General features: G+C 45.6%; 2 protein-coding genes across 3 annotated transcripts; one reads left to right on the forward strand and one right to left on the reverse strand.

Annotated features, from left to right (window-relative positions):
* Positions 1–451: 451 nt before the first annotated feature.
* Positions 452–8,410, reverse strand: LOC114796572 (cyclin-T2-like). Of its 2 annotated transcripts, XM_028990842.1 has the most exons (10): positions 8,196–8,409; positions 7,274–7,355; positions 7,058–7,186; positions 6,782–6,842; positions 5,165–5,227; positions 4,937–4,982; positions 2,744–2,907; positions 2,571–2,641; positions 1,230–2,202; positions 452–1,123 (listed from the first exon to the last, which is right to left on the reverse strand). In XM_028990842.1, the coding sequence occupies exons 1-10, from the start codon at positions 8,351–8,353 to the stop codon at positions 1,074–1,076; spliced, it is 1,797 nt and encodes a 598-aa protein (XP_028846675.1). In that variant the 5' UTR covers positions 8,354–8,409; the 3' UTR covers positions 452–1,073. The 2 variants fall into 2 exon arrangements, 1 of the variants encoding a protein (XP_028846675.1); XR_003750748.1 differs by lacking the exons at positions 452–1,123; positions 1,230–2,202; positions 2,571–2,641 and having other exon boundaries at positions 2,771–2,907; positions 4,571–4,982; positions 8,196–8,410.
* A 587-nt stretch (positions 8,411–8,997) lies between these two features.
* Positions 8,998–17,723, forward strand: rftn2 (raftlin family member 2). The gene is made up of 9 exons (XM_028990843.1): positions 8,998–9,560; positions 11,822–12,002; positions 13,088–13,196; positions 14,023–14,197; positions 14,285–14,503; positions 14,710–14,816; positions 15,126–15,229; positions 16,000–16,078; positions 16,607–17,723. The coding sequence occupies exons 1-9, from the start codon at positions 9,422–9,424 to the stop codon at positions 16,784–16,786; spliced, it is 1,293 nt and encodes a 430-aa protein (XP_028846676.1). The 5' UTR covers positions 8,998–9,421; the 3' UTR covers positions 16,787–17,723.
* The last annotated feature ends 252 nt before the right edge of the window (positions 17,724–17,975 follow it).

Consider the following 17,975-nt stretch of genomic DNA (forward strand, 5'->3'; position numbering starts at 1 on the left):
AACAAAGAAATATTATACCTGGAATTCAAAATAACCCATCAGCTGGAAACTACTAGCGACAGGCAGGCAAGTGCAAAACACTTCCTGCAGATGTCCAACATTAATATGTCCTTACATTATTCCATAATTGTCAAAGCTCTGTATCTACAGCCTGAGCGGCAAGCCAGGAGCTTTCTTTAAAAGCACTTCACAGCACGGGTAGTGTAAACGTATCGTAGATCAGCGTTCTCGCTTCTTTTGTTGTTGATGCAACAAAACAGGGGCGTGGGCACGTGGTCAGTCAACCACCGATCTGATCCCCGCTCCGCACCAACCGAGCATCGTCACTGGAACGATGCTGTTCCGTTCTTTGGCCATGGGCTCTTACATTTTCACAATAAACAATATTCATCCTGCCATTTTCCGTTTTACTTACAAGCAACTCCATACCTGAGCATTCGTGGTATATATGTACATATATAGGTCTTTCTGTCTTTTTTTTTTTTTTTTTTTTTTTTTTTAAACATACAAAAATGTATGTACATTTATCTCCACTTCCTATAAACAAGCATTCTGCTGATCCCTTTGATGACTGAAACATGCAGATCAATACAATATGGTACAATTCGATATGTTTAGATTTATATATATAAAAAAAAGCATCATTCATGCCTCCCTGCAACAAACCATAAGGCATGTATCAGCAGAGACAGCTCAGAATATTGATCAGCATCTTGCACATTTGTGGAAATTCTGCTTAAATCACTTATAAAAATGCACCTCTTGCCTTTTCAGTATGTCTTCCTCATGAAGGTCAAACAGTTTTGGTCAGTCTCCCACACACACACAATGAGCTCGCTCTCTCCAAAACTCAACAGTAGCTCAACAGTAGCACACGGAAGAGCGCGGCTGTAGATTGTGCCGCCGAGGCATCAGAAGACTGGGAAGCTTCTTATTCTCTTTCCTCGTTCAGTCAAAGACCCGTCTGGCTCTCCGAACCTCGGCGGACTCATGAGCTCATCGCTTGGGCCCTTAGCGGCGAGTCATGCGTGTGAAAAGCGTCCCCGCAGACCACGTGCTGGCCACTGGCCGCCTCAGGCCCGCAGGTCACCACCTCCATGTCCAGTTTCTGTGGGCAGCCCATCTGTTGTGTGACAGGGGGAGGAGGGTTAAGAAGAAAGCAGAGAGAGCACACACACACACACACACACACACACATGGCCAAACAGAGGACGAAGGAGAGGGACTACCTGGGACACCCACGGGGCATTTGCTCTTTTTGGAGTGGTGGTTGTGGGCGGCGTCCACGTGTGTCCTCTTGCGTGAGGAGCTGGCACCAGGGGTGAGGCCACCACTGCCACCCCCCGCATCTACTCCAACCCCCAGCCCCTCGGGGCCTGGCTTGCTGGTGTGGCTATGCTTATGGTGATGGTGGCGTTGGGACTTCTCTTTCACCAGGGGGCTGGAATGTTTGCTTTTGGCCCCGCCCTCATCCGAGGAACTGTGCCGCTCTGAGGCAACACGGATCTTCATCTTCAGCTCTTCCCTCCTGCCTGCACTTTTCTCACCTTGTGAAGGCAGCGGAAGGCGGAGCTTGAGGGCAGTGATGCTCTTGTCCTTTGCTGAGGGTTTATTATGCCCGGCCACAGGTTTCATTCTGACAGGAGAGGCGGCTGTGGCGCCGCTGCCACACGCTGCCGGGTCATGGGAGAAGCTTTGGGGGTGGCCCTGCAGCTGCTCATGCTTGCGGTGGTCCGCCGGGTCTCGCCCCTCCACACCCACTTGCTCCTGCCTCCGCTTTTGACCCGCCAGCTCACGGTACTGGTCTAGCGACAGCTTCTGGGTGGCGCCCGGTGGCAGGAAGGCAGGAGGCTGGGTCTTGGCGCCACCGTCGGCAGCTTTGTGTTCCTGCTTAACGGTCTGGAAGTCTGCACCTTTGCTGGACCGGCTCTGTGACACGGTGAGCAAGTCCTGCTTGAGAGTGTACATCTCGGGGTAGCTCTGTTCCCCAGGCCAGCTGCTGGGGCCGCCGAACGAATAGGAGCCGCCCTGCATGCTGGCGAGAGTGTCCAGACAAACGGGCGCACCAGAATTACTGGCCAAGGAGGCAGCGCCGGGCCCATCAACCACCAACGGATGATCCTGCGCCAGTGACGGTCCTGCTAATGTTCCACCCTCAGCCACCTGACCCTCCCCTTTTGGCTTCTTGGCAGCTTGTGTGGCCTGACCAGAGGGGAACAAAAGAGAAAAGATTTCTACTCACATAATGCACAAGATGGAGATGATTTGACAGCTATGCAAATTTATATACAGAGGGATGTATCACAAACCAAATTGCGGCCAATGAAGGACAAAAAAAAAAAACAACAACACAGCAGCTATTAATTTAACTTCGCCCTTGACTTCAGTTTACACATAGATTTACTGATTATATAATTTAAAGACACAAGCCCTGCATGGAATTGAGAAAGCCAAGAATGTCATCCACTCCATTCACAGCTGAAAGTATAGAGAGTTTTCATTATGAAAGAACAGCTTAACGGCTGCTTTCAGCCATTAGCTTCAGCCAGTGCACTGTTCAAATGTCCTACCCGCCAATTTCTGATCCTCTTCAGCCTGCTGGGTGTTTTCTCGAGGATCTGCAGGAACTCATGCGTGAGCTCTGGAATGAACATAACAGACCATTTAGGGACAGCGGTGCAACAACAAAAACAGTCATAATATTCCTCAGTGCCTGTAAATGTCCTAACAGATAGCACCTCACCATCCAGCAGCTCCAGTGTGACACAGTTGTCCACGTACTCCCACCAGTGCTTCCCATCAGTAGACACAGGGATTTCCCATTTGGACCACTTGCAGGCCAAGTGAATACAGACACAGGCAATGACAGTGGGCTTGTACTGCAGGCAGAAGGTGGTGAGGTGCAGGCTATCAGGGTGGAAGAAAGAGGGCAGGGCATCAGAGCACTGCTGAGATTCCACCAGCACACACACAGACACAGTTCTGGCAGACATACAGTATGCCAGAATAGGTTTCAAACAAAAGACATTTTCAGTCCAATTCCATTACAGTTACACTTCTAACAAGCGCCTGCAGAGTAAGGCTGGGCAATATTCTTTAAAAAAAAATATCACAGTGGCTCAGCACAGTCTCCCCAACCTGCTAATCAAAGGCACCATTCATTTAGGGATGGCTGATAAATTGATGTTGTAAATTTACACGTTCCCTCAAGATATGGGTCTAATTTCTCATTACACCGGTCACATGATCTATAACTATTTGTAAAGCAGTTAGATCATGATTTTTAAAAGAAAACAAAAAAAACATGGCAGTAGTACTGATTTCTTGTTCAGGTCGCATCACCAAGCTACTTTGGAACTGTACAGGATTCCCAACGTATGAATTTGTATATTACTTTCTCAATTCATGTCAATTGATTGTTAAAAAAAAAAACAGCTTTCAAATCAGCCAAATGATTGTGATATAATTTTAAGCCATATTGCCAAGCCCAAAACAGAGTGCAACCCAGAATAACCATGGAATTCCAACAGGCACGAACTTAAACTTCTCGTCTGTCCATTCTCAATTCCCACCAGGACTCACATGTAGACTGCACAAGTTGTCCTCCTCTAGTCTATCCTGAGATTTGAGCTACTTAGTTGTTAAAAATACTTTTTCCAATGTTTTCCAAAGTATTATTTACTTGTGTTGTACATTCAACAGTCCAATATGCAACTTACAAGTTGGAGTTCCCTTTTACACGTGGCTGGTGACCACTCATAAATATTCAACAAGCCACCTGATCAGCCAGTTATATACGGCCAGTAGATTACAACAATGCTGCTTCTTAGGCAGCTTTTAAGAAATCGAGCGACAGCGACGTCCTTGTGCCTGGTGAAATCCCAGGGTAAAGTCTGACCAATAACCATGAAATATTCATAATAAAGAAAAAAGGTCCTTCGTTAAATTAGTCTCTCATACAGTCTCAGACAAGCATTTAACATTTTAAGAGAATTACAGAGGACTAAATAATTACAATAATTACGGCATTCTGGTAAAGGCAGAATGTCAACCCAATGCCTGGACGTGGTGCAATGTTCATAAAGTACAAATACAATAAAAGATGGACTGCTCCACAAAAAGATTACAAATGGGTGGCATAAACAATACATGCATGCAGGGTCAACTTAAACTGCAGGATGTAACACGGGTGCTGAAAATGGAAGCAACACGTCCAGACATCATAAGCAAGTCGCTCCTAAACTAATTCTTCCTAGACACCATCACATGCAATTCAACAGACCCTTTAAGGACCTTTAACCTGTCCAGAACACCGTTCTTCATGCATTATTCATCTCAATGCACAAATCCAATTTGATTTATTAATGAAATTTGACAAGGCTCGGCCAAATCCTACAGCTTTTGAACATAAATGGTCCTTAATGGGTTAGGACATTTTGGTTTTATGTCTAAACAGTACGTCAGAGTTTAAACACTACTGAATTAAATATTCAAAGAAATAAAACCAAGACAAAGTTACAGAACATGAACAGAAAAGTAAAAAATAAAAAATAAGGGTCAGTGTACTTACCAGCAAGCCTTCTATTGCTCAATGTTTACATCTGTGTAATCTTTAGCTGCTATTCAGGCTACCAAAATGTCTTGAAAACAAAGACATATGCACTTCTGAACCGAGTAAACGTGTGGGTCAAGGGCACCACTACACTTCGCATTTTGCATTCAACCCTCTGTGCCAACTCTGGTCCCTCGTACAATACACCGCACGGCAGCCGGGGGGCGGGACCGGCTCCACCGCGCCCCGGGGTGGGGCAGCGGAGAGGGAGGCGTCCCAGCACCCGCCAGCGCATAGAGGGCGTTGGCCACAGACAGGGCACCCTGCAGTAAAGGAAGCTATAGTGTGCGGTCACAGTGCAACAAAGAGGGTCAGGATAACAACCTGTTGGTAGCCATGAAATACGAAGTCTGAGCCAGATCCTTGCTCGCTGTGAGGGGACAGACAGAGAGCGAGAGAACAGGTTAGAGGTCAGGGAGTCAGAGCTGCAGCGTGCCTGCGCCTACCTCTGCATGTACCTCATGCTAAGAAGAATTTTAAATGACAATGAAAAAAATCATGGGATTTGCTAACGAAGCATCATTTTAGCAGAGACTAGAAGAAAGTGTGTACCTCGCACTAGCTGGGAACATTTCACAACATCAGTATGTGGGTGTTCAATAGTTATTTCAAAACCTGGAAACAGAGTAGAAGGTTACTTCCATGGCCACAGTAATAACATGAACAGCACGATGCTGAAGGCACTCCAGGCACCCGCTTGTCCAGTTCCTGAAACACACGGAGTGACGCCGTGTGCTCTAAACACACTGCACTCCGTACGTCACACACACACACACACACACACACACACACACACACACACACACACAGCAAGTGCAAAGCCAGCGCATCACAAGTGACGCTAAATCTGTAAAATGATGCAGCTTCAAGCAGTACACTTTTCAAACAGTAGAGTTTTTACTGACTTTATAATAAATTGAATCCGTGACAAGTTGAATAAGGAGAGTCAAAAATAAACAGTGATGGCTGAAGAGACATTTTGTAAATAATTCTACTACAGTGTTGCTGGTACGTTTGGATAGTACTACTAGGTGTGCAACGGATCACCAAACTCACAACACACTTGGCAGATCGGATTGGTGGAAGAACAGGACAAACAAGTAGAAATGATTAAGAAGTTTGACTTCTGCCTAGATTTAAAGCCACGTCGGATAATGGCGCTGCATCAAGTTTGGCCCTCAGGCCCACCTGAGATGAGAATTTGCAGCCGTGTTCCACCGGTCACGTCATCTTTACCGTTATCGGCTGTGAGGTAGCGAGATGTAGATAGAGAGGACCTATGCATATCTATGTGTCTTACAATAGAGCTCTACATATTTCAGACAGGTGAAATACTGCACCCTATTTTGATTCGTTGCACCTTTAAAAGAAAGGAACCTATGGCCATCAATGAAAAGAACGTGGAATAAATATACATTTGCAATGAAAAGGTACAACATTGCTTTTTGTCTACGTGTACTTGTGACAGTCATTTCAACTGTCCAGGCGCTGTCCTGAAATAAAACTATATACAGTAAATATTGTATATGCAACGTCACATCTGTGCACTCAGTGACCTGACAGGTTCATTATTTCTCTGTCCCAGGTTTTCACCTCCCTATGAACCCAAAATTGCCTGATTTGTATATTTATTGCAACTCTGCGATTCAATATATGGAAGTAACACACTCACTTTCTGTAACTGCTGAATACGGAGTCCGGGTCACACACTAACACCTAAGGCCAATTTCGAAACCGCCTAGCGTACAAGACTTTGGGGTGTATTTGGAAAGCCTGTGCCAACACGGGGAGGGCATCAAACTCTCCACCCTGCAGACGGCAGGCCACAACACCAACTGCTGCACCACAATTTGTGGAAATATGACTTTACTTTGCAATTATCGTTTAAAAATAAATAAATAAATGTGGTTCACTTGTAGGCCAAACCATGAGGGGAGTGATCCGTTACACCACTAGTCTTTACCCACCCTAATTGTGCAGTGACCGAAAGATTTAGAAAAGCTCTTCCGACTGATCTAAATGCGTTACATCTGAGGCCCCAGAAAACAAAAATTGAAACGAAGGGTGTCTTTTGGAAAAAAAAAAAAAAAAAAAACGATAGAGAGAACATACTGACTGTGAACGTCATCAGACTCTCACTGTACACTGCTCTTTCAGGCCTTTACTTACCTAATGTCTGCAGCACTATGGTTTCAAGTATCACCAGCTCTTGGGCTTGCTGGAGGTAAGCCTGAAGTTCAATAGACAATCATTACATGACGCCTGTAATGTGTCTCTCCTCACCCTGTCTACCAAGAGCAGAAAGTCAGCCTTTCACTGACCTAGACACAGTAGCTGGCTGACGTGGGATTAGAAAGAGCTAACAGTGTCTGACTGAGGCTGCAGCAAACGTTCAAGGCAGCTCTGACGGTATCAAATCACGGACGACTGGTGAAAGCCACTTACATTACTCTTTGTGTCTAGCGGAGGCTCTTGAGGATTTAGACAAGCGTGTGCCACTTTAATGACATGCTCGAGTTTGCGCGGTTGCTCTTCAACCTTTGCAGCCAAGAACAGGGTGGTGGGAGAAATGATCTGTCAGGAGAAAAATGCACTACATTACAGACTACTCTAAATGTCGAAAAAGATCATAAAGATGCATAAAACTGTAGGTATACTTACATTTCTATGGAATTTGGTGAAAGAATGGTACATGTAAAACCTATGCATGTAAACAATTGCAGTGTTTATTGTAAGTTGGGAGCTTTGGAACGAAGTTAAGGAAAGTTCAGTGAAAGAGAATTGTTTTAGTCTAAATGCTCCGAAGGTTTCAACATTTACAGCTCATATTTGCAGAATATCATAGTCCATTCTATAACCGAACTTCTATTCACAAGCACATTTATACTACTCTGTAAGTGCATAGTAAACACAACAATATTGCTCTCTCAATATCACACCCTGAGAAGGTTGCAAATGAGTTTGACCTGAAATCTTGGGTCACACGGCGTCTTCTTGAACTTTTTACTCCACCTTGCGTAAAGTACAACAGTTTATCGTGATCTACTGATTTGTAACTCAGATGTGCGGCGTGTGCAAGCTGCACTGTGCAGCAAAATGAGTTCGAGGTATTTTCAGCACCCTGCAGGCTTCCTGAAAAGCGGAGCTGATAAATATTTCTATATCCGGTGACATCTGGAGAGTGGGAGTCGCCCACACTTCTGCAGGCCCCGCCGGGCCACGTGGGGCACCGGGGCGAGAGGCTGCAGGAGCCTCGGCGGGAAGATGGAGATGGAGATGAAGCAGGACCTCGCGAACGCACCGCTCTCGGAAAGGAAGGAGGTAAACGAGAGGAGCCGGACCACATCACACAGGCTCCGGAGCGCGAACGCACCTGACCAGGTCACAGTCCGGCGTGCGGCGTCACACGGCGACACTTTCCCTCAAACAGCGCGCGTGAAACCGCGTGTGGCCGCGCGACAAAAACACTCTTCCTTGCGAGCTTCTTACACGAACCAGGCCCCACGCAGACCATCTGTCCGCCTCCCCGCCTTCCCACACGGCGGGCCCGCGGAAGGCCCCGGACCGCCGGACGTAAGGATACACGTTAAGCCGCTGACCCATGTCCTGAATCAGATTGGCGGCCTGTTGCCGGTAGGAAAGCTCCCTGTCCGGCTCCACTCCGCTGCGACGCGACGGCGTGGATTCCAGCTGCTCCCGGGTGAAGAACCATTTCGACGAAGGTCCCCGGTACGCCGCCATAACTCCCCGAGAAGCGCACAGAACCGGAACGCGACGTGGGACGGTGACGTAATCACGCAGGAGCGCTACGCAGCCGGGCAGCGCCCTCTAGTGGCCTGATGGCGCCCGCCAAGCACGTTTTCCAAGTCCCCTACATACACATCTGGAAAACTGGTCGATATTTGGTGGGTTTTGTATTAAATGCCGCCCCCGTTCAGAATGGCCAAGTTTCACTACGATACATATTCTGTATGTCTTAGATCGGAACATTGTGCAGCAGGAGGAGTTTAAGCACCTTAAGGTTACAGATGCGCTGATATTTCACGTCGAAGGTATTTACAGAGAGGAAAAAGACGCCCGTCTAGACGAGGAAAGCACTTTGTTTCTTTGTTTAATGCTCCTGATCCTGTTCAGTTATCTGTAGTGACAAAACTGAAACACATTTTAATACATACAATTTTTAATCCTTACACATTAACAATTGAACCAGTGGTAACACGAGTATTTGCGGTATAAGAAAGACACTTCAATAGACTATATTTCATGTTTTGTACTGGTATTCTGAAGCACATTTAATTAAAATACAGAATGTTGTACGTTATTTTGATACTTTGCTTTATATAACAGTGTTTTATTTTAATACTTTGTACATCTTCTCGTCACTTTTGGATTTATATCATTTCTGCTTCTCTGTTAAAATAAATGACTGCAATTAAACTCTCAGGCGAACAACCGAATGCGTCTCGAAAACGACGCGCTGGACGTTTCACGGTCGCCCTGCTCCTGTTTGCGTGTTTTTCCTCCATAATCTCCCACCAGCACCTCCCATCTCCCCACCCGTCCGCCCATAATCTCCGCCGTTCGGCTGCTCCGGCCGTGCGGGTGACGGGACGTGGTCGACCGCGGTGCTCGGAGTCCCTGAAGTTTCCGAAGCTGCCGAACAACTTTCCGACGGGATGAGGTCTCCAGAAGCCAGGGCGGCTGCAGCAGCCCCGCACTAGAGGCCGACCTTCTCCCGCAGCGCGACCGACGAGGGGCCCCCGCGCTCGGCCTCGGTCAGCAGGACGGGCCGCCGCCGCCGCCGCCGCGATGGGGTGCGGGTTGCGGAAGTTGGAGGAACCCGAGGACAGCAGTCCGGGCAAAATCTACTCCACTTTAAAAAGGCCGCAGGTCGAGACGAGGAGCGGCGCCGTGTACGACTACGTGCTGCTGGACTTCAGCATGGAAGGTGGGGGTCCGGCTCCACGCAGCGTCCGCTTTTCACCGATACGATGAGGAATATCTTTCGTCTCTTTTTATGCTTTAATGAGGAAAAAAAACATTCCAGTCAATTTCAGGTCGTGTAAAAATGTGGAAACTGCTCAGTCTCTGCTTTACATTACAAAGCTCTGTACTCCTCACAGACCTGCCGCAAGTCGAACATGGTCTTTCAGGCGCTTTATGACATAAAAATACATTTAAAGATGAGACACGCCGACAAATTGGAAGAGAAGCAATTTTTAAATTGCAGAGGTTAAACTCTTCCTCTTTGCCTGGATGGTCGACAGGCTAGATGATCTGAGAGTTGGGTGCTTCCTTCCGCTTCAAGGAACAGGAATATTGCACCTTCGTTCCGTCTGACCATACCGTATAACGCATAAATGCACGGAACTGGGCTTATTGTTGCTCCGCCTGTGCGGATGCAATACAGGATGTCGGTAAAAAGTCAAGTTCACATCTGGGTAAAATGACCTGTTGACACAGAGGAGCAGGGCTGTGAGGTTTCGACCAGTGAAAAGCCTCTGGAGGAACGATCAGCGGCTTATCCAGACAGAATGAAGTGAAGCGCGTCAATGTTTTAATGTTGCATGGGTTAAACACTGTACGGGTCCTATAACGGCAACTGAGCATCTACATTTTTAATAGATCGTTATACTTGCCATACGGTACTGAATATGCTACGTCACCCAGATCAGTTACTCGCCACCACCAGTTCTCTGGTTTAAACGGAACTAAATGCGGATGAAATTGTGCATAACCCCTCTTGTACACACTTTAAAGGCGTTGACGAAGAGCACTGCCGGGCGGAGTTGTCTGACTTTTACTCACAGAGGTGCAGAAGACGTTTTCCAGAGAAATACAGTCAGCTGGTTAGTGTCATTTAGAAGGAAAGAGGATTTCAAAGATGAAATTTTAAAATATGATCGCTCCCGTTTTCGAGGCAGACGTGGCAGAATAGTGGCTTTTTTTTTGGCCGCTCCCCCCTTTCCGTGGCCAAAGTGGCTTAGGCTGGATGCCCAGGTGGCATTGCCACGCTGAGGATTAGAGGCTCGTTCCCTCTATCTGGGCCAGAAGGCCCCTGCAGGCCGACCCAGCCTCCCCCCAGGAGCGAGAAGGGCCCGGCCTGTGCTAATGAGGGAAAGTAGGGCTCTGCTGCAGCCCGAGAAGTGGGTCTCAGGAAGGCTGGATGGATTTTGTGTCTCTGTCATTACATCACAATTCTGACATGTTTTTTTATTAGGCCACAAGGTCAGCTATGCTGACCCCGTCTGTCCTGTCTAGTAGGTGAGATGCACATCAGACCGTAGCCCACGGTCCCGTATAATCCACTTTCTCTTAATCTCTGAAAATGGCGGATTACTGGAGATTAACGGAGAGAATAAAGAGATGAGGATTTGTCTCGCTTCAGATGGAGGGAATTTCTATCTCCTCTCCTTTCCTCTTCCTGGGAACAGGGCACCCAGTGTGTGGTTGGGCAGTAGGGAGGGGGAACAATGACTCCTGGATCCGTGCTGTGAAGCTGCTTTCCCTGTCCTGTCGTCACGTCCAATGTCCCTGTCACCTGTCTGTCACGCATTGAGATCCCATATTTCGTGCCAGATCCACACAGTTCAGTCAGAATACCAGAATTCTGTGAAATGCTTTTTGGTTTATGATCCAGCTGAGGAATGTTGCGAGTGTGTGTTGGAGGAGGGGGGAAGTAATAGCTGCTTTTTTGTAGACACAGGAAGTGCTATGGGGGCAGGGGCGTTTTTGGTGAACGTTTTAATGCTCCCGGAGCAGAGATGTGCAGAATCCTGTCCCACAGCACACAAACATGGAAAACTTCACAGACCACACTCTGCAGCACCTCAAGGACCTGGACCAGTTTAGTGTTTTAAATAGGGTATATAATTGGCATTCCTACTGACCTGTCCTAACTTGTCTTCCTAGTACAAGTATGAGGTCTCTCTCGGTAGGCAAACACACAAAATAGCTAAATTTAGCATCTTAATAAACACTATTCATCACCTAAATTCTTTATTCATGCTTAGTCAGTTGTAACATTATGGGTATCTATAATAAAGTGTTGGATACTGTACAGTGTTTCATTTTTTTTAGTCAGTAAATCAACTGATCACCAATATGATTCATTGAAACACGAATGCAGTGTTGCTTATTTTTGTGATGATGATAATAGTAATCTTACTTAGTAATCTCATAATTTAATATTTCTCATTGTCTCTGTAGGGAGCCGGGCAACTGTCCAGTATCTGCCCTCTCTGTTTAATCTGCCCCAGGCCCTGGAGCCGTACTACACCCAGGGCTACGTTCTGGCCACTGTTCATCCCATCATCCTGTCTGTGGGCAGGACCAGGGCCCTCCCACTCAGCCTCCTCTACAGAGCGGTACTGGTTCGACCACGTCCCAGGTAACACAAGCCATACCCACACACCTTTGGAACATTTTCTGTGTGGTAGTAGCCTAGTATGAACCAGAAGACCCAGGTTCAAATCCTACTTACTACCATTGTGTCCCTGAGCAAAACACTTAACCCTGAGTGTCTCCAGGGGGACTGTCCCTGTAACTACTTTGGTTTGGATAAGGGCGCTTTGGATAAGGGCGTCTGATAAATGCCGTAAATTTTCTTAGACAGTCAGTACATACACATGTGAACCATATGGGCCATCCCCACACACTGCTACCCGAGTGCCTTTCATGGTGATGCAGCATGTCACAATGACAAAAACAGTCTCTTTTACTCCAAAACATTATGACTATGGACCGGTGAAGTGAATTTCGTTGTTGAAAGTGAAAGAGATCATTTTGTCCTTGGAATTGAAGCATTAACAATGGGCAAGCAGGCAGCAGAGCATCAGAACTGCAACCACAGCAATGAAAGAAGGTGACCTGGTTTAATTCATATTTCCTTTCATTGGGGAAGTCGTGGCACAAGGAAGCACTATTGAAATAGGCAGTGTGATGATGCCTTAACATTACTTTCATGTAAACAGCAGGAGATTACTGTGCCCTGCCACACTGCAGTTATTCAAGGAATCGAGCATCTGTGGGATGTGCTAGAACAAGAAGTCACATCTATGGAGGCACCACGTCACAATACACAGCATTTAAAGGATATGCTACAGATACCAGATACCAGTTTTGCCAACATAATTGCGACCTGATTAATATTAATAAGTGGTTTATGGCACCTGTTTGGTGTGAGGTGGCTCATTACTATCGGTCATTTATTGGTTTACTGCCGAAAAGTCTGTTGCTCTATGGCCAATTGCATCGTACATGGCTCCATGTGGCCTGTGTAGCTAAGGATTATAGCTAAGGGTCACATTCGTAAGAAGACCATTTGTAATAGATTGGTTGAAATTTAAGTTGAACCAAAATCTTTGCTCTTGTCTTACTCCTTTGCTCTTTGCTGGATACTCTCCTTCTTGATTTCTGATTATTTGATTTGTGTGTGTGTGTGTGTGTGTGTGTGTCCCTTTTGTCTGTGTGCAGTAAGCAGGAGGTTCCTATGTGTCATAATGTTCCGGTGTTGAGGGTGGAGGAGTGGCCGCTGCCTGGTGATGTGCTGACCAAAGATACAGTCAGAGCGCTCACTGACCGGGTCAGTTCTTTAAAGGACTTGAAGTCCACGATTCATGGGAATGTCTGACCAGCTTCAGCTTGTTAAAGTGCATGATAATCAGCAAAAACAGAAATTCTGATGTCTGTTAAAGCAGACTGCAGTACATAAGTGGGGTTTAAACATAAACATATTCATTTGCATGGATGTACGGTCTTAGGTTTGCTTTTCAACATCAACGCCTTCAAAAAAGAAAGTTTCCTCAGTCATGGTAGCATAAGATAATTGTAAAAGTCGCTCTGGATAAGTGTGTCTGATAAATGCTGTAAATGTAAATGGGTGCTCACGGCAGGCGCTGGCCGGTAAGGAATCGGACCCGTAATCAGACTGAGGTCCCTGCACGCTGCTCCCCGGGTTAAAAGCAGGGGACACATTTCATTGTGTCACCATGTGCGGTGCAGCAGTGTTTCACGATGACAATCACATCACTTCATGCGCCTGATTAACAGGTCCTGCTAAATGCAGTAGACACCAGCAGTCATGGCGGTAACATTTACGTGGACAAGACGTACCTTTCGCATGCACACACACACACACTCACCAAAGATATATATATTCGTGTAGCACTTAACAATTCCCTGGCATGTTCTATTCTTGACAAGTTCGGCCTTATCAGGGCTCTTAGTTTTGTAACTCAAAATCTATGGAAACCGAATGAGAATTGCTGGTGTCTTCCTCTTGTATGTCGCTTTGGATAAAGTTCTGCAAAGTAAAGTCAAGTAAAGTAAAGATCACAGTCCGTAAAATGGTCGTTTAATACACCCCCTAAATCTCTGACAGTGGGATGAAGCCGTGTGTCGCTTTGTAGGTGAACAGCACTGCGCAGGGTGGCATCCAATTTGTGGGCTCAGTCCTGGTGCAGTTGGGAGGAGGTTGTAATGGTCGCATGTCCAGTCCTAGAAAGGGCTGCCACTCCCCACCTGGAAACTCCCCAAGTACCCCACCAGGGGACCAGGACCAAGGCAACGACAGGGACAGTCAAGGTGATCCGCTGTTCCTGTAGGCACGTAGACATGTCAGATTTCATCATTACAGGGCTGTTGAGGAACCCTGCTCTCTCTGTCCTCCAGACCTGAGTCTCATGGTGCTTTTCCATTCCTGGCCCCCTGGCTGCGTCCCAGTGGATACCCCGGCTTGCTGCTACCATCAGGGGGCGCTGTCCATGCGTGTGTCCAGGAAGGGCCAAGTCATCAGTGGCCTCGAAGCCGATTGGCTGCAGCTCACTGGCTCCTACTACTGCAAGGGTTGGTCCCTTGTTGACTCCTTTGTGTACTGGGACACACCGAAAGGTACATAATATTAACCTGCATGAACTGTTTATTATTGATTATTATATAGTAAGTATCCCGTCAGACTTTTTAGATCGATATATACATCCTGATTGAGGGACAGTATGAAGTTAATATTGTTATATTGTAATGGCCTGAATAATACAGGCACCATGTTTGTGCCTCTTGTTTGATTTTAACTGATGCTCTGCTTGTCGCGCTCTTAGGAGAGCCTGTGCCCAGGTCGCTGGAGGGCCTGTTTGTGTACGAGGAGCGAAGCGCTTCCCTGCCAGCTAATGACACCATCGTAGTGGAGCAGTGGTCTGTAATTGAGGTAACACCAGTGTCGGGCTGCGAATCCATGCATTTCAACTCTGTCAGATATGGCGATCTGATGCTTACAAAGCTAATGGAAAGGTGCAACAATTCAGCGTCAATGAGCGCTATTCTCAAAGCGGGCGTGGCTTGTTAGTTAGCGTGAGGTTATGTTCCACAATCACTATTTTAATGTATTTTGTGTGTTTAAACATTTGTCTCTGTACTGTACTTGTTTTCATGTTCTTGTTCTTCATGCATTTCTGTCTGTAAGTGCAGATCACATGAATGTGTGTGTTTATTGCTTTGTTTGTTATGTTCCCTGCAGGGATCCAACGTGAAAAGCGATTACGGACCACTTCTGCACACGCTTGCAGAATTTGGATGGTTGCTCACCTGTGTGCTCCCCACACCCATCATCCGTCATGACAAGTAATGAACAAGCACAGTTCACCTTCTCACACACACACACACACACACACACACACACATTCACTGACTCAGCCACACCCACTCTCAGCTCTGGTCTACAGTGATTTTCTGCAGGTCAATTTAAAGTTCTGTGCATCTTCTACTCTTCTCTCTGGCTCCTGCAGCTTGAATACACTACCAGTGAACAGTTTGGACACACTCATGCATTAATTTACTCAACAGGGACGGTTTCCAACAGTCCTGAAGAGATGGTAGTAGCCTAGTGGGTAACACACTCGCCTATGAACCAGAAGACCCAGGTTCAAATCCCACTTACTACCATTGTGTCCCTGAGCAAGACACTTAACCCTTAAGTGTCTCCGGGGGGGGGCTGTCCCTGTAACTACTGATTATAAGTCGCTCTGGATAAGAGCGTCTGATAAATTCTGTAAATGTAAATGTAAATAAAGGTTTATACTTAACATTTTCTTATCATTCACTCATGTTAATGATCATCTCATCAAGCGGCTTTTGATGATGACAATAGTGAACAAAGCAGCCATGAAGGTTAAAAGCGGCAATAAACAGATTCATCAAACATACTTCACTTTCTCCTGATAAAAAAAAAATTAAATATGTTTTTTTGCACTGGATTATTCAAAAATGGCTCCATTATAGTTTGAAACATTTTAAGTGGTAGTGTATATTTTGTCTGTATGACTCATTGCTGAAAATGAATATTTCTGAAGCCCTCAATGTTGTTGATGATATTGCCTTTTGTCCCTTTACAGTGAAGGCAATCTTGCCACCAAGCAAGTTGTGTTTCTGCAGAGACCAGTACGAACTCAACTGGTACCACAGAAGAATCAGGTAGAAACCAGAAGAAAACACCCAGATTAAAGATTTAGGACACGAGCTTCTGTTTTTTCCATCACTAATGTCACAAAAGTGTCTTTGTGCAGATGGGTTTATTTTATTGGCTCATGAATTTCCTGCTTTTTACTGTGAATTATTACTTTCTTAAGCAGAGGAGTTGCTGACATGGGGCAGTGGTGGCCTAGCGGTTAAGGAAACGGCCCCGTAATCAGAAGGTTGCCGGTTCGAATCCCGAACCGCCAAGGTGGCACTAAGGTACCATCCCCACAAACTGCTTCCCAGGTGCCTGTCATGGCTGCCCACTGCTCACTAAGGGTGATGGGTTAAAAGCAGAGGACACATTTCGTTGTGTCGCCGTGTGCTGTGCTGCAGTGTTTCACAATGACAATCACTTCACTTTCATGCAGGACCATAATGCAGGATATTAATATCATGTGGTGGCTCAGCTTCTCCTCACATCTGCTCATTTTTCAGTCTTATTTTAATTAATTTACAATTATACAATGCCTTTTGTCCCTGCAGACATCCCCTCTCAGTGATGTGTCAAGTCCGTCTTTGAGTCAGCTTGAAGATTTGCCTCCCTGCCCAGGCGGGATCAGGGAGATCTCCATGTTCGGGGCAAGTTATCCCAGTGCCTCGGCCCACTTGGAGGAGGGGGGATTTGAGCAGGATGATGGGACGGCTGAGGTCACTTGTATGTGACTGCAACTCGTCACTAAAGTCATGTGACCTCCATAATGGAGGAACGCTGGGATCTTACCCAGAATATACATTTACAATGCAGCACTTTTAATCAATAATTATTTTGAAGCCATACTTACCGGTAGAAGTGTTGATATTCCTGCCTCTGTGTTGCTTTTTAGCATTTATTTATGAAAATAACGACACTTCAGAAATAATCTGAAAGCACATGATCAGTGAATAAGAAAGAATCCAACATCCGAACTCTTGATCACGATGGTATTCAGCAGATTTTCAGTACTTCTGCACATTTTCCTCTGTTGTTGTGGCCTGTGTTATTTTGATGTCAGTGATGTTCTCACTTATTGGCAGGATGTGTTTCAAATGCTGTTTAAAGATTCGGGAGCAGCATTTTGTTGGTACGGGATGTGTACAAAATCTGTTTATAACGCCTGAGTTTGAAGTTTTTCTGTTTCTCAGTTTGTTCAGGGTTGAGGTGTGAATAATGAACTGGGTTCAGCTGATCTCGGGACCTGTGCAGGATTTACACACCTTTGCATTATTGTTACTGATGGCTGATGTTTGATTTTCTACAGGAATCCCCTCACTGTTACTTCTTGTTTGCTCTGAGACGACACTGTTTGTGTCTTTTTGTGTGTTCTTGGTGTGGTTTTGGGATTTAAAGCTGAAGGACCAATGATAAAGTTTACAGCAAATACAAATTTTACAGCACAAGGAGTGACAGGATTCGGGGACAGAACCTCTCATCTCCATTCCGCTGCTACAATTTCACTTTTGTCTAAATATTAAACATCAGGTAGCAGAAATGGAAATGTTTTAGAAATGAATGCTTCTGTAAGAGGAAACTTTTATAACTGAGTTATATTTGTCAAGAAACAAAACCAACAGTATTATATATACGTTACAGTGTTCGTTCTTATTAAAACTTCTTTTTCCATCTGCTGTTTTTGTCATTTTATGTACCAAGATTAATTAGAGGTAATAATAATGAAAAAACAATTATAATTATTAAAAAGAATCATAACTATCAATAATTCATAATTATAATTGGCATTCAGTGTATTTCTGTTGCTGTGAATAAAATGAAAAGAAAAATTCAAGTACTTTAAAATGAAATCTGACTAAATGGGAACTGGTCTAAAGAGACGAATTACCGAAGTAAATGATGTTCTGAAGAAATGTTAAAATA

The sequence above is a fragment of the Denticeps clupeoides genome, chromosome 9, assembly GCF_900700375.1.
Source record: "Denticeps clupeoides chromosome 9, fDenClu1.1, whole genome shotgun sequence".
Classification (NCBI taxonomy): Eukaryota; Metazoa; Chordata; class Actinopteri; order Clupeiformes; family Denticipitidae; genus Denticeps; species Denticeps clupeoides.